The sequence below is a fragment of the Podarcis bocagei genome (genome assembly GCF_964188305.1).
Source record: "Podarcis bocagei genome assembly, chromosome: 7".
NCBI lineage: Eukaryota > Metazoa > Chordata > Lepidosauria > Squamata > Lacertidae > Podarcis > Podarcis bocagei.
In genome coordinates, this window is record NC_138132.1 from 24,287,260 (window position 1) to 24,303,845 (window position 16,586).

Consider the following 16,586-nt stretch of genomic DNA (forward strand, 5'->3'; position numbering starts at 1 on the left):
GTCTCTACAGCCACAGCAGGCACTGTAGCTCTCCAATGGTTTGGCTTTACCTCTGATGGCACACTCTTCTATTTCCTCTCAAGACAGACTGATGCCAGCTAGACACTTTGAAGGGGACACCATGCCTACAAATGTCATCCACTTCTGCCAAAAGGGATTAAGTTATAGCTGTTGATATGGGGATAACAAAGCCTCCTCCCCCTTTCTTTTTTCTTTTTCTTTTGCACAGTAGACTTAGCCTTGGACCATGACCTCAACTGTGTAGCACTGAAGCACTGCAGACAGAGGAAGTATGTTTTTCGAAGCTCTGGATCAAGGTCTGAACTTAATTCTTTGATGGGTGCACATCCTTAATACTAATTAGTTTGCCATTTCTGCTATCAGTCAGAGTAGGCAATATATTGGAATATCAAGGAAGCTGAACCAATGGAATAAAATAGGATATTTGCAGTTTCCTATGTTCCAAAAACAGTAGAATGGAAGCCCAGTGCACCAACCAACAGGAGGCCCTTCTGCTGGTGTTTTCCAGGGGCATTATTATTATTATTATTATTATTATTATTATTATTATTACTATTATTATTATTATTATTATTATTATTATTATTATTATTATTACTGCCTTTCTTTCTTTCTTTCTTTCTTTCTTTCTTTTGATGTGTTACAGCAAGCAGGGGCTGAACTCACCTGGAAAGCCATAACAAACCAACCATAGAGATTCAGTGAAATATTGTGCCCTAGTTCTCAGTAGGGTAGTTAGAGAGATACTGTCTGGACTAACACTTCAAATTCCAAGCAAGGGCTCACCACTCACATATACCAGTGGTAGGGAACCTTAGGCAACATTCCTGCATGAGCCACTTTCCAAGGGTCACATGCCAGCTGCCAGCAAGGACAGGGGCAAAAGTTTATTTGGCCAGAGACAGAAATTTGTGTCAAAGTGGGTGGCTGTGATGTTACTCTGACCTTTTCATCTGGTGTTAATCAGCACATCCAGTGAGGATGATCAGGAGAGGGGAGGGCAGTCAGTCAGATTCCTTTTTCCTCTCCTGCCCTCTCCCCCCACCCCGACTCACGCTCTATATGCTTCTGATATAGAGGAGGAGCCAATCAATTGTGATCCCCTGCCTGGAGTCTCAAGTGGTCCAGAAACAAAATTTATCACCACGGTGAGAATGGGGCCAGCCTGAAAACTTTTAGAAAGGGGAAAGAAAAGCTGCTTGAATTCTGCATTCTAAACAATGGGGTTTGGAAGGAACTATAAAGTTGTCCTTAATCTCCGAGACTGTAAAACATGTCTCTGGAATTACAATGGAGCCTGTGTCAATTCTCCGGGAGGCAGCATTCAGCCCAAGGCAGGGCAGTCAGAGCAGCACAGAGATAAGAATCAGCTTTCTTCACGCCGCTGTTTCTGCGCTCTAATAATTTTTGTTGATGCCAGAGAGGGCAGAAAAGCAGAAAAAAAGAGATAAGAGAGGGGTTTTTTTTGCCTGGCTGCATTTGGGAGGGGATGTGGAAGAATTCCCCCCCCCAAAAAAAGCGCACTACACAGCTAGCTTCATTCAATAAACTATCAAAAGACAATGTATCCCTTTTCTCTCCGCTTTGAATGGAGACGAAAATGCCTTGCTGAGAAAAAAAGCAACCTCTATCCATTGCTTAAGCCTAGCCTGACATGCAAAGGCCCATCACCAGGTGTGCTGTTGCCCAAGATGTCTGCCCTGGCATGACAGCTTGCAGAATTTCTGGAGCTCAGCATCCATGTCATGCTCTGCAGTTCAAGCTTATTGTCAACTGGCTCAGCACCAACACCCAACCCTATACACAATTGAGGTGGTTGGGGAACCTGCTTCCCCCAAGGAATTCTGGGGACTATAGTTTGTTAAGTGTGCCGAGAGCTGTTAGAGGAATCTTAACAAACTACAGCTCCCACAATTATTTTGGGAAGCCATGACAGTTAAGGAGCTATAAGAGTGATGACTATGATGATGTAATTAAATTTATATACTGCCCTTCATTCAGAGATCTCAAGGAGGTTCACAACATAAAATTACAATAAAAAACCACACAATGCATAATAAAACAAGAACAACAACAATCTAATAATGGATGTGGTAGATGTGACCTTGCTATACTCTACTGCACTGGTTTCCAGTCTATTTCCAGACTCAGTTCAAACTACTGGGAATAAACTAGACAGACTTAAACAGTTTGGCATTAGGTTACCTGACGGATTGCCTAATCTCACACGGGAGCTCACCCCATCACACGGATTCAAACCACAGACCTTCTGATCAGCAAGCCCAAGAGGCTCAGTGGTGCCCCGATCATAAATATCATGTAGTTAATACACTTGGCTTGACTACTTGGCTTGACTACTGCAACATGAAAACTGCCTGGAACTGTAAAATGACACAAAATGTTGCCACCAGTAATATGGTCAACTGATCATATTACTCCAGTGTTGTCTGATGTCCACAGGCTGCATATTGTTTCTATGCTCAAATCAAGGAGCTGCTTCCTTCCTGTAAAGCCATAAATGCTTGGGGACCTAGATACCCAAAGGGCCATGAGATATATGAAAGATGCACTCCACCATGCATAGCACTTCTTGCATTCTGATTGACAGCTGAGGTCCTGTTTGGGAGCTCACTCTGGCTGAAGATTGGAGGATATCTATCAGGTGGAGGAATTTCTCAGTGCACAGACTAACCCCCCCTCCAGAGGGACCACCTATCCATGATTCTGTGCACCTTCAGACACCAAATAAAGAGTTGACTCTGCAATAAGCATTCAGATTCTACTGAAATTCTTTTTTGCTGTTGAATTTTGCTTCAGCAAGCATATCTGTTTCCATTTGATTTTTTTTTAGCTGGTGCTTATCTCCAGCTGCTGTGGATTCGGTGGATCTGTTGCCAGCTCAGCCTTGGTTTTTTCGTGTGTTTTTTTAACTGTACTGTTTCTTGCATTTGGCGTGTTCTTGTTTCCGTGCTTTGTATAGCAGCCACTTTTGTGTTTATTCAGAAAGATAAAGCAGAATGTAATAGCAAATACATAAAATAAATAAGATCGCTTTAATGCTGGTAAAAAGTCAAAGAATCCCCAAAAGGGCTTCACAACATACCTCGTACTGCGTGATGAGGCCATTGGGCTCCACTGGTTCCTCCCATTTCAGAAAAATCATGTCCTCCAAGGGGGTGAATGTGAGGGACTCCGAAGCAATGCCTCCGGGGACTGGAACAAGGAAGGGTTTGGGGAAGAAAAGTGGTTGGGTGGGTGTCAAAATACAGTCTTGTTAAGGCAGCTTTCCTTACAGCTCCTTAACTACAACAAGGGAATATCATGAACACAAGCATTTCCCCAAACTGTCAATGTTTAAAGTTGCTCCCCGCAGATGTACTGTTTTCACAGCCTAACAACTACATCAAGGAATATCATGGGGCACAACTGCACCCCCAAATGGGCAATGTTCCATTCTGAGTTCCATCCCAGCGCTCTGTTAAGCTTTCCATATGTTGGTCATTATATATTAATGAGGCAGTATTTAAAATACACAGCCCCCAGTCCACCCAAGCATACACGCACACCATCTGTTTGCTGAGACTGTATGTTCCTGGGAGGAATATACCATGGATCTTCCCCAGCATTGGAATCCAGCAGTCAGAACACCGAAGGGAGTCATGGAATGATGGCAAGATTCCACATGCACAAAGTGTGCTTAAGGACATAAGAAGAGCCCTGCTGGAACAGGTCAAAGACTCATCTTGTCCAGCATCCTGTTCTCACAGTGGTCAACGAGTGTTCAAGGGCATACTGCCTTTGACAGTGAAGGTAGAACATAACCATTGTGGCTACTGGGAAATGATAGGCGTATCCTCCAACAACTTGTCTTGCATGCTGAGTTGGACATTCTTTGAAATAGGAGTCAGTTTGGACTTGCAGCTGTCCATGGAGGTGCAGGTCAATTCTATGTCCAGGGCAGCTGTTTATCACCTCCATCTGGTATGCAGGCTGAGACTCTACCTGCCAGCAGACTGTCTCACCAGAGTGGTACATGCTCTAGTTATCTCTCGCTTGGACTACTGCAATGCGCTCTATGTGGGGCTACCTTTGAAGGTGACCCAGAAACTACAACTAATCCAGAATGCGGCAGCTAGACTGGTAACTGGGAGTGGCCACTGAGACCATATAACACCTACACTGGCTCCCGGTAAGTTTCCAAGCACAATTCAAAGTATTGGTGCTGACCTTTAAAGCCCTAAACAGCCTTGGTCCAGTATACCTGAAGGAGCGTCTCCACCCCCATCATTCTGCCTGGACATTGAGGTCCAGCACCAAGGGCCTTCTGGTGGTTCCCTCACTGAGAGAAGCCAAGTTACAGGGAACCAGGCAGAGGGCCTTCTTGGTAGTGGCACCCGCCCTGTGGAACACCTTCCCACCAGATGTCAAAGATAAAAACAACTACCAGATTTTTGAAGACATCTGACGGCAGCCCTGTTTAGGGAAGCTTGTAATGTTTAATAGGTTATTGTATTTTAATATCCCATTGGAAGCCACCCAGAGTGGGCGGGGTATAAATAAATTGTTGTTGTTGTTGTTGTTGTTGTTGTTGTTGCAACATCCTGTGGCAAAGATAGGACCCAGAAGCAACATGACTCTGAAACCTCATATGAGCAGGAGAGAGGACTCTACAGAGACACTTGAGATTCTACTATCCATAAGCATTCAACCATGTTTCCAAAACACACACACCATCTTCCAAGTGCAACAGACAGGTTCTCCCTTTGCCCCTGGAATTTATTGACCCAATAACCTTGCCAAGTAGGTTAGACTGAGAGATGGTCACCTCAAAGTCACCCAGTGAGCTGTGGAGTTGAGCAGGCATTTGAACCCAAGTCCTGCCGCTCCTAGTCAGACACTAACCCAGGATAACCAACACGGTGTCCTCCATACATTGTAGGACTACAAGCCCCATCAACCCCAGCTATCACACCCAGTGGCCAGGGATGATTGGAGTTGTAGTCCAACATTGGCTAGCACTGCTCTACCCATTACATCACACAGGCTGTGGGAAAGTCATCTTGATCCAAGGAATGAAACTTCCCTGTCAACTTAGGTTGCGAACATAAATTTCAGCAGCCAGAGGAGGGAGAAATCACACCATTACCGGACTGCGTTTGCATAATCCAGAGCACTCTGGGTTGATCACTGCAGACTGAGCCCTCAATCCTCCACAAATTAGCACTCAGGCAAATACATGCCTGGTGAATCGGCAGGCGACTCTTGCTCATGTTTATTTTATGGGGACGGCTTAATTGCCTTTTGCTGAGCCAAGGCAGTCAACCCGCTAACTAAAGGCAAGACAGGAGAGGATGAGGAGAGATGAGAAGGAGGAGGCTGCATATCTGAGCAGTGTCAGGAAGGGTCTGATGCACGCAACCCCCAGTTGGATCCCAGCGCTCAGTTTTGTCCTGCTACACCAATTAGGTCAGACAGTGAGCTGCATAGCTCTGTGAAAGAGCATCTATATTGAATGTTCAATTCCTGGCATCTCTAGATAAGGCTGGGAGTGTCCCCTGCCAGTCAGTGTAGACAATCCTGAGCTAGATGGACCCATTTTCTGATTTGGCAGGAGGAAGCTTCCTAGTGTGATCTAGACTGGGATTAAGGGACCTGTGCTGCCATCCAGATGTTTCAGGACTCCAGTTTCCTTCAGTCCCTGGCACGCCCCATGGAAGGATGTCTAAGAGAGAATGCAGCCCTCAGGCTGAAAAAGTCTCCACAACCCTGACCTAAAGGAAGAAGTCAATGGAACAGGCAGCAGTACCAGCAACAAGGAAAAGCTGGGTGAGCTCTAGAAGGGTTCCTGCAGTGTGTCTCTTGCCCAAGGGCCCCCAGAAACAGGGCCACCACCAAAACCCAGCACCCTTGAACAGCTTTGAAAGTCCATGTACTCTGGGCAAGGCCAATTACATGGATATTGTCCCTCACCCATTTCTCTGGCCCTGGCAGAGCCAACTGACAGTGGTGACTGAGCCTCAGAAGACAAGCTGCCACTGTGAATTTCTGACAGTGATCTGGAGGGACACAACACCAACATACAAACAGAGAGGAAGCTGTCTTACACTGAGCTCAACAAGTTCAGTATTTTCTACACTGACTAACATGGCTCTCCAGGTTTTCAGGCAGGGAGATGGTCCCAGAGCTACCCGAAGATGCCAGGAATTGAACCTGGGACCTTTTACATGCAAGATGGGTGTTCCAGCACTGAGCTATGGCCTTTCCCCCAAAATGCATTGTGGGAAATGTAAAATGGCAGGCAGATTGCTATCGCCCTCTGTAGTTTGTAGTGTTTCTATCTGCAGCTGACAATCCTTCAGGGGTCAGTGATGGTGAATGATGTTGGGAAGGGGGCTTCACATGGAGCTAGCCCTCACTGTACCTTCTCTCAGATGTTTTTGACATGGGCCTCAATCCATATTAATCAATTTGTTATCCCCCCCCCTCCCTTGTGAACCCAGTCCTGATGGTTCACACTAGCACCTGGCATTAGGCTTCTGCAAACACACCATACTCTGCCAGGAAGGATGGAATGGCTGCCATTTACTCAGGCCTGGAGTTTTCGTAACCAGCTGCTCCAACACCCACTGATGGGGGCCTTGTGTAAATCTCTAATCTCCAGGCAATTTGGCTGGATTAGTGGAGCCCTGTCATTCCCTCTAATTATCAACAACCCACAATAATAACAATGACAAACAACAAGCAAAAGAGCCATAACTAGGATCAATATTCACTGATTTAGCACAGATTCCCCCAGCCCGCCTTTCATTCCCCTTTCTCAAGGATGTCATTAAGGAGGAACAGACCAGGCAATTGCTTTGCAAAGATCACTATTCACAAACAGTATCATCTGCCACACAAGCTTTACAGCAGCCTCTAATTTTAGGCAGAATCGAGCGATTATATTCTCTTTAGGAGAAGGAAAAGCAGAAGGGGGGGGGAGAGAAGCAAAGCCCTTCGACTCCACAGACAGGGGCAGGGGCAAGGTACAAACAGCAGGATGGGGAAGTCCAAAAGCATTATTCAAAACCACCTCGGCAGAAACAGGCTTTAGCGGTTATGTGAATAATACTGCTTGCATTAAAGCTATAATTCACATTATTGTGATCACGGGGGCTTTGTCAGACTCTGCGGTTGGATTGCAAAGGCTGGAGGTCTGTAATCTGTCTGCCGGAGCCAAGCTGAATAGTCCCTGGAAATGAAATATTATTCTTAATTTTATCTTTTTTTAAAAAAAGTTAGGGTTGTGTGTTCTTTGGTCCACTCTTAAATATTCCAGTGTAAAACGTAAGAGCATAACAAGAGCCCTGCTGGATCGGTGCAATTGCCTGTCTAATCCAGCACCCTGTTCTCCCAGTAGCCAACCAGATGCCCAACAGAGGAATGCAAGCTGGGCATGAGTGTCAACAGGTCTCTGACCTCCTGAGATGGATTCCCAGCAATAGGTATTCGGAGGCATGACGCCTGTGACACTGGAGGTAAAACATAGCCATTGTGGCTAGCAGCTGTTGAGAGCAATGTCCTCCACAAATTTGTATAATCCACTTTGAAAGCCATGCATAAGAACAAGTCAAAGGAATAGGATTTGCACAGACAGACTAGTGAAAGAGGCTGGCCAACCATCCCCATTTATTATTTTGAATTCATTGTTACATTTCTAGCCCAAAGAACAGTACATTCCTTCTATCTGAGATGGTCATTCTCTTCCACCAAGCACACAACTTCGGGAGGGACTCACATGGAGCAGTGAGGGAGCCAATCAGATCATCTGAATCAAACCTGGCGATCAATGGGATGGCAGGTCCTGCTATCTCCCCGGGATCTGAAATCTTTTGAACAGGGAGTGGATGGATCTTGTCTGCAATGTGCAAACATCTAACGCGGTTCACAGCCTGCCATTCCAGATCACTATACAAGGTCCCTGCTTGTAGTAGGATCCCCAGAATGTCTCAAATAATGTCTCAAATAAGTGAGTAATTCATTTTGCCTCTAGGGCACACACATCTGAACACAATGGATCACTGAAGCACCTAAATGCATGTGCCTGAATACTAAATATAGAATATTCCTAAATAGAGAAACATTAGGAAGTTGCTTTCTACCAAGTGGGAAATATATAGGCCATTGGACTATATAAAGTAGCTCTGTACTGTCTACACTGACTGGCAGTTCTCCTGGGTGTCAAAGTAGAGGTCTTTCTTAGTCCTACCTGGAGATGCCAGGGATGGAACCTGGGATGATGCTCCAACAATGAGCCTTTCCCTAAAGCATCATGCAGTGCACCGGCACACAATGCACCTGCTGAGGTGCATTTTGAACTGTTGATACCTACAGTGCAGTGACACTTTCCTAGGCTATCTCTAATTAAATTGGTTTTTCATCAGTGGATGTCAGCTGGTTGCAAAATTAATGAATGCAAATATGGAGAAGGTGGAATCACACCTTTAACAAGGCATAAACACAAGTTGGTGTTTGAAAGTGATATTTGAAATATCTGAAAGTGATATTTGATGTGAGAATTGGGGTGTTGTAAATGTTTCTTAAAAAGTAGAGACATCACCTTGCCATCAAAGGTCCGTATAGTAAAAGATATGGTTTTTCCAGTAGTGATGTATATAAGTGAAACCTGGACCATAAAGAAGGCTGATCGCCGAAGAATTGATGCTTTTGAATTATGGTGCTGGAGGAGACTCTTGAGAGTCCCATGGACTGCAAGAATGATCAAACCTATCCATTCTTAAGGAAATCAGCCCTGAGTGCTCACTGGAAGGACAGATACTGAAGCTGAGGCTCCAGTACTTTGGCCACCTCATGAGAAGAGAAGACTCCCTGGAAAAGACCCTGATGTTGGGAAAGATGGAGGGCACAAGGAGAAGGGGACAACAGAGGATGACATGGTTGGGTAGTGTTCTCAAAGCTACCAGCATGAGTTTGACCAAACTGCGGGAGGCAGTGGAAGACAGGAGTGCCTGGCGTGTTCTGGTCCATGGGGTCACAAAGAGTCAGACACGACTAAACGACTAAACAACAACAACAAAAATGTTTCCCTACATTAAAAAAAGGAAGAAATAATCCAGTGGTTTGGAACAGTTCATTGAAACTGTTGAGACAGTAGCAAGCTGGGAGGAAGAACTTTGTGTAGAACCCAGGCATTCGGAAAGACTATATTCTCTCGCATGGACTTCCTGGGCTCTGAGATCTTTTGGGGAGTCTCTTCTCTCAGTCCTGCCACTCTTACAGGCACATATGTTGGGGATGCAGGATTGGACCTTCTCAGTGGCTGCTCCCAGGCTTTGTTACTCCCTTCCTAGAGAGGCTAGACCGGCTCCCTTCTTCTTGTTCTTCCACTGGCAGGTTTTTGTGAATTGACTGCTTTTAAGGAAAGGACTCTTAAGTGTGTGTGTGTGTGTGTGTGTGTGTGTGTGTGCGCGCGCGCGCGCGCGCGCGCGTTGTTGGTGTTTACTATCTGCATTCTAATTGATACGTTTTAATTCTATAGAAAGTTTAATGGATTTTTAACTATAACCTTTTATATGTTCTTTAGCTATGTTTCTTTAATCTGTCTTTGTCTTCTGAACAAACAACAGCAACAACCCAGTTCCCAAATCCTCATTAGTGTTGTGACCATTGGGACCTTTGCCCTGCCTTAGGTACTACAGATAGGCATCGCCTACTTTCCACTTGATAATGGCACTCTAAATATCAATTGCTAATTTCTGCAGTGCTCTTGTAGATTGTATTATTTGGCGAGGTAAGGAGGACAAGCTAATTCACTGCAAAACAAGTAGGGGGGAACAAAAAGCAAAAGCCCATCATGCAAATAAAGCATTTCCACCTGATTTACAAGCTAATTTAATCCGAGGTGAGGTGCCCTACACAAAGCACTTATTAAATTATGGAAACCTTTGGGGCAGATATATGTATTTGCGCATGTAAACAGATGTGCAGTCTTCATCTGTGCTCAGCACTATGCAAATGCTCCATTTTATTACAAGTGTCTGGGATGCACCTGAGGAATCAAAACTGAGAAGGCACAAAGGAACCAATTTTCAGGATATTCCACCTTGTTTGCATTACCTGTAGAGGTTGGCACGATGCACTACAAATACTGCTGTCCTTTGGCATCTTTTAAGTAGAAATAGAAGACTTCCCCCCTTTTTTAAAAAAAAAGAGAGTTCCTAATCACCTTGCATTCTAGGAAAGCAATGCCATGGTATGTGATAGGATGCTCGCTAATTGTTGAGTGGCATCTGCTACTGTGTGGGTGATGATTTAGGCACTTCGCTGGGGTGGTTTTAGTATTGTACAGATAAACCATTGTTCGCTGCCCTTATGCTTAAAGCCTTTTGTATCTTTAGTATTGTTTGTAGGTCACCCTGAGACTGGCTTGTAAAAGGCATCTGAGAAATGTTAATAAAAATAATACTTGGCAACTATGTCTGGATTCTAGAGCTTGTGCAAAACAGTGATTCAACCAAAAATTCATGCAATTGACCCAGATAAACGCTTTCATGAAATCCTCACCCCACCAAAACAAAAAAACCTGAGACTTTATTTCACTAATTCAGTTTGTTGATTCATCGGTGCTTATTTTGGTGTCAATGAGACTTCCAAAAATTGCAAATATAACTGAAAAGTCTCCGTGAGAATTGCTTCCAATTACACAGACATAGGATTATGTTCACGCCCACACCACACATTTTAAGCACATTGAAACTAATTCAAAGCGATGTGGTCCATCGTCGTCCCTAAGAATCCTGGGAACTGTAGTTTGTTAAAATGCTGGGGGCTGTCGCTCTGTAAGGGGTAAACTACATTACCCAGGATTCTTCGGGGGATGGAATGTGCTTCAAATGGTGGGTGTGACCTGTAAACAGAGCTGGCCTTAACTCATGCAGCAGATACTGGGCAGCAGTGTTATGGCAGCATCCCCTTGATTGTATCCTTCAGCTGGAGAACAGATTTGTGTGTGCCATGCAGCCTGCTGTCCACACCCCTAACTAGCCTGCTGCCCTCAGGAGCAGTGAAAGTCACTTTCCCAAGACTGAAATAAGATTCCATTGCCATTCTTCATTGGCTTTTGTACTTGACCCCTGTACTTAGGACCTGGAAGGTGCAAGGGAGGGAAGAGAAAATAGCTCTAGCAGGTGCTGAGTTTGGACTAAATGAGTAATTTACATTGTACTCTGCTTGCAGCAGTGAAGTCTCTAATCAGTTGAGCTGCTCTGACGTCGCAGACATTGGCAGAGCAAGCTGATTGGGCGCTAGGGGCAGGGCCAGCCGCCCGTGGGGGTGGGGCTGTTGGAAAAATGCTCTGGGGAAAATTGAGACACCCCCCCCCGACCTCTGAGCGTCTCCCGGTAGGCACGTCTCTGGAATGACATGCCCTTTCATCTCCAGAGTGCTTTTCTGCGACACTTTTCATCTGAAAAGTGCACACAAGTCTTCTAGCATCACCCAGCAAGAAGAAAGAAACATCTGTAGATCTAAACTACATTTTATTTAGATCCTATACAGACAATCCATAATCACGTCTGTGTTCTCCAAGCTCTGGCAGAACAACAACTGTTGCATACTGTAAAAGTGAAAATACAGTTACAATAACACGCTCAGACGGAAGAGATAAGACAGTCTTCCGTTCCCACACTCTTCTCAGACATCTCATGTGATTTAGACTAATCACACCAGCAGCATCGGGGGGAGATGGGGCAGGACGCTCCGCGGGGCCTCCGCGGGGCCTCTGCCCTACAGCTGAGGGGGAGGCCGCGGGCGGACCGTTTGGGGCAGCGCGGAGCCTGCGGGTGCCCAAGCCACCGCATCAATCCCAGGCCCTGCGGTGAGTGCCACCTGGCATTTTGTCACACCCCTCAGTGGTGACACCTTGGGTGACCCACCCCTACCACACACACCCTTCCTCCACCCCAGTCACAGAATGCCAACAAAAAGCAATTCCACCTCTCACCACTGCCTGCAGATCTCTGTTGTCTTCCTTAAAGGTGCCTTGAAAGCTCCCCCCTCCCCCCACAACCCATCACCTTCCAGATGTAAACACCAAGAAAGACACAGGACCTGCAAAGGGATGTAGGCTGGGACTGTCTGCAGTGTCAGAATGGTAAATTCAATTGAAGAAGAGCCACTCGCCCCTGGAAAGCTCCCATCTGCTTGGGAGGATCGGTCTGGGCAGCAGAGGTCTGCCTGCTAATGAACCGTTCCATCTCCTAATGGGAAATGCTTCCATTATTTAATGTTTTGGAACAACCTTTGAGGGCTCAAATGACAGCAGCGCTGCCTCTTTTTTTTATCCGTATCATTGATCTCTGTAGGAAGCAAATAACTCAGAAAGGGGTTGGCCTGAGAGCAGCTCAAGCTTTTGAGATGCCCTGCTGGCACACACACAAAATTTTACAAAGTTTCCTGCAGCTGGCAGCCAGTTTGATGTTGAAAGGGTCAATCTTACAGGGAAGGAAGCTCAGAGGAGCCTTACCCAGAAGGAAAGGGGCACTCGTTTCAGGCACCCCACAGAGTCTCTGGGGAAAAAAGCTTGCTCTTTGTCTCTGGTTTTGCTTTGCAATTACTGGTGGAGGAGTGCTCCTTTGCCAATACATATATGGCCCCCAGAGAAGGAGGATACCCTACTCAACTGACATCTTCCACACCCCAACACCCCATTGGGGTTATATGGATCCCCTATGAAGAAAAGTTACAGCATTTGGGACTTTTTAGTTGAGACACAATTTTTAAAAAATGTGAAATACACCCATGGATTTACAATAATACCCAATTTGATCCTTAGAAGCTAAGGAATGAGATGGTTTTCTTTCAATACATATCACTGCCAATAGGGTATAATCTACAAGAGAAGATTGTGTCACCAGCCTTGACACCACCATTGCCATCACTGGACCTATCATTCCATCTAAAAGTGTGCACAGGTGATACCAGAAGAATTTTGACCAAAATTTGGAATTAAGACGGAGGTTTCAATGTGTTTAGGAGAACCCACAATGTTTGAAGAGACACAAAAATTATTTGTGAGATGGAAAAAAGGGGGGGGAATTCAACTCCAACACAAAACCCCAGGGTAGCCCAATAACGGCTAAGCTTCCTCACTGCCCTCACTGCTAACTGAATGTTGGCAGTTGGGACAAAAAGCTGAGAGGAGAATGGAATATTCTGGGCAAGGACATGATTTATTGGCTAAATTCCTGAACAGGAGCACTTCACAGTGCAATATGTTTTTGCAGGTCACATTTCTGGTATGCAATAAAAACCAGCTCCACTGTTCCAGTTCATCCAATATATTTGTTGATGTTTTTCTACAGAAGCTCATACCGTATTGGCATACTCTGGGTAGATTGTGCTGCTTCTGAAACATTTGAAACCATTTGTATGTCCGGCCGCCTGCAGTAAGGACACCCCTGGGAGCTGCAAGTGGCTGAGGTTCCTGGGCACTTGATTGCCACATATTCAGGCAAGCAAACGTCCTTCAAATGTTACAGAACAGATGAGGTCAACTTATGGCAGAACGATGCAAATGCATATTCTGCTGTAATGTGTCAAAGAGCCTTCTGTGCAGGCACAATTGTGTAGAAGTAAGAGAAATAGCAACCAGCCTAATTTGGTTGCTGGAGTCATAATCACAGAATTTGAAGACTGCAAAAATGACAACAGAGTACATCACTTTGCCTGCACTTTAGCAGTCCTAATGATATATATATATCAACAAAACAGGGGTGTTTTAATAGCCTCCTCCCCACCTTCAGATCAAAACTACTTTTCCATCTGATTGTTTTTAACATGAAAAAGATTTAACCAACCTACAAAAACATGAATTTCTAATGAACACTCCAGGACAAAAGCAATATATCAGAGAAAGAGCTTCATAAAGCAGTCCTGGGCAGATTCAGATAGCCACATTAGATAAATTGGATAGGCAAATAATTGAAACAGACATGTACAATTTTCAGTATCACCCTGCTCAGACAAAGATGTATCGATCCCCCGAGAAGCATAGACAGCACACTATATTAGACATCATATTCAACTCAAAGGATAAGAAGAAAGTCTTGTTAATCAGAAAAGCAGCTGGAGCGCTTACAGTACAGCAAAAGGCACAGCTGGAGTAACTGTATGAGGGTACAAGAAGAAAACAGCTGGAGCAATTATCGTGTGGTTAAAAGCAGCAGGGGAAATTGCAAGTTGAGAAAAATAGGTTAGGAATGCAGAGCTGGACACAGGGAAATTGGAGAGACTCAGCCTTTGCCTTTGAAGGAAGGGTTGCTCTCCTTCCTTTGGAAATGAAAAAGGCTAATTGTTAACACCTACTTTGATATTAGTTAGGACTATCAGGTGAATATTTGGTTATCTCTACAGTCATTCCTGGACAGGGATAGCCTAGCCACAGTTACCCACGCATTGGTAACCTCACACACTAGTTACTGTAATGTACTCTAGATGGGGCTGCCATTATTCTTGGTCCAGGAGCTGCAGCCAGTGCAGAATGCTGCAACTAGGTTGCTGTGGAGTGGTACACCTAGCCCTGGATGTGCAGCACCTTTGAAGAAGGACCTCCACTGGCTGCCAATTTACCAGGTTTGAGGTTTTTGTTGATGGATCTCAACCAAAACTCTGCTGCCGGCTGCTTAGCCCATGTAGTCCAGGATGACAACTCAGGAACATAACTTGCTGAACAGTAACTTGATTTGTATTTGCTTTCATTATATACAGAGTATAGCACAGCTTTGTACAAGTTGCTATATACACAGACTTGATTCAAACTCAACACACCAACCTCTGAACTCCAACACCAAACTACTGTGTCATGCTGCTTATAAGGGAAAGCGTGTGGCCAATCACCACCTCTTGCTAGGCTTCTCTATCTCCAAGCAGACTTTCTCACGTACTCTTGCTTCACTTGGCTTCTTGCCAACTCACCAATTGTCCACTTCAAAGCTGCAGTTTCTCACAAACCTCAACAGTTTTATCATTAATTTGTAAGTGGTTTGGGAGAAGGCCACCTGAAAGACCATCTTCTTCCATACTGACCCATCCAGTCACTGTGATCACCTTCAGAGGACATCTTGGTTGTGCTACCACTTGGTGATGTCCGTCTGGCAACAACCAATAAGAGGGCCTTTTCTGTGATGGCGACCCACACTTTGGAATAGCCTCCTTCCAGACATAATGCACTGCATACACTAATATCCTCGCAATTCTCAAGTATGCCGAAAACCTTTTCATTGGCCTTAACTTTTCTTTGTTTCTGAACAAAGCCCCATGGTAGCTTTTAAGCATATTTGGATTACCTGGTCATATTCTGATTTGAATTACAGTGAATCATCAACAGAAGTATAGTGTCCCGACTAAGAGAAGTAATAGTACCACTCTGTTCTGCCCTGGTCAAACCACACCTGGAATACAGTGACCAATTCTTGGTGCCACAGTTTTAAGAAGGATGTTGACAAGCTGGAATGTGTGCAGAGGAGGGCAACCAAGATGATCAAGGGTCTGGAAACTAAGCCTCACAATGAATGCTTGAAAGAGCTGGATATGTTTAGCCTGGAAAAGAGGAGACTGGGAGGATAGCCATCTTCAAATATCTCAAGGAAAAGAGGAGACTGGGAGGATAGCCATCTTCAAATATCTCAAGGAAAAGAGGAGACTGGGAGGATAGCCATCTTCAAATATCTCAAGGAAAAGAGGAGACTGGGAGGATAGCCATCTTCAAATATCTTAAGGGCTGTCACACGGAAGAGGGAGCATGCTTGTTTTCTCCTGCTCTTGAAGGGAGGACTCAAGACAATGGCTTCAAGTTACAAGAAAGGAGATTCCAACTAAACATTCAGAAAAAAACTTTCTGACAGTAAGAGCTGTTCAGCAGTAGAACAGACTCCCACGAGAAGTGATGGACTCTCCTTCCTTGGAGGTTTTTAAGCAGAGGTTGGATGGCCACCTGTCAAGGATTATTTAGCTGAGATTCCTGCATTGCAGGGGGTGGACTAGATGACCCTTGGGGTCCCTTCCAACTATGATTCTATGAGTATTTGGTGTTTGTTTGTATTTATCTCTCTCTCTCTCTCTCTCTCTCTCTCTCTCTCTCTCTCTCTCTCTCTGTGTGTGTGTGTGTGTGTGTGTTATTAGCATTGTATTTCCCCTGGAGGTGCTCATATTTTAACAAACAAAAATTAAAAAAAACAATTTCAACTAATCAGAATATTATATCTAATATGTAAACCGGGTTTTCCTTAATGATGTTGCTGTAGTTTTCTGTGCATGCATGAAGACTAAATCACCATCCTAATTTTAGCTAATTAATTGTTTTTTTTCCAGCCAATTAATTGTAAAAGTAATGGGTTAAATTTGAAAAGTTTGCCTGTAAGGAAAACAACTGTTCTTAAGTTGTCTGTTGAATCTTGCCTTCATTTATACAGCTATTAAAGTCTCCTATGCAACCTTTATTCCCTCCCCCACCGTTGTTCTAGAACCATCTTCGACAATGTTCATGGCTAACTTTCAAGGCTGCCTGT

At 44.7% G+C, this 16,586-nt stretch overlaps 1 protein-coding gene across 7 annotated transcripts in view; it reads right to left on the reverse strand.

The window, feature by feature from the left end:
* The window catches only part of PTPRU (protein tyrosine phosphatase receptor type U), a 378,319-nt gene that overhangs the window by 128,865 nt on the left and 232,868 nt on the right, over nt 1-16,586 (reverse strand). For all 7 annotated transcript variants that reach the window (XM_081201863.1, XM_081201862.1, XM_081201868.1 and 4 more), the window contains exon 9: nt 3,125-3,234. In XM_081201863.1, coding sequence (XP_081057989.1) covers nt 3,125-3,234 — 110 coding nt within the window. The remainder of the gene's footprint in view (nt 1-3,124; nt 3,235-16,586) is intronic.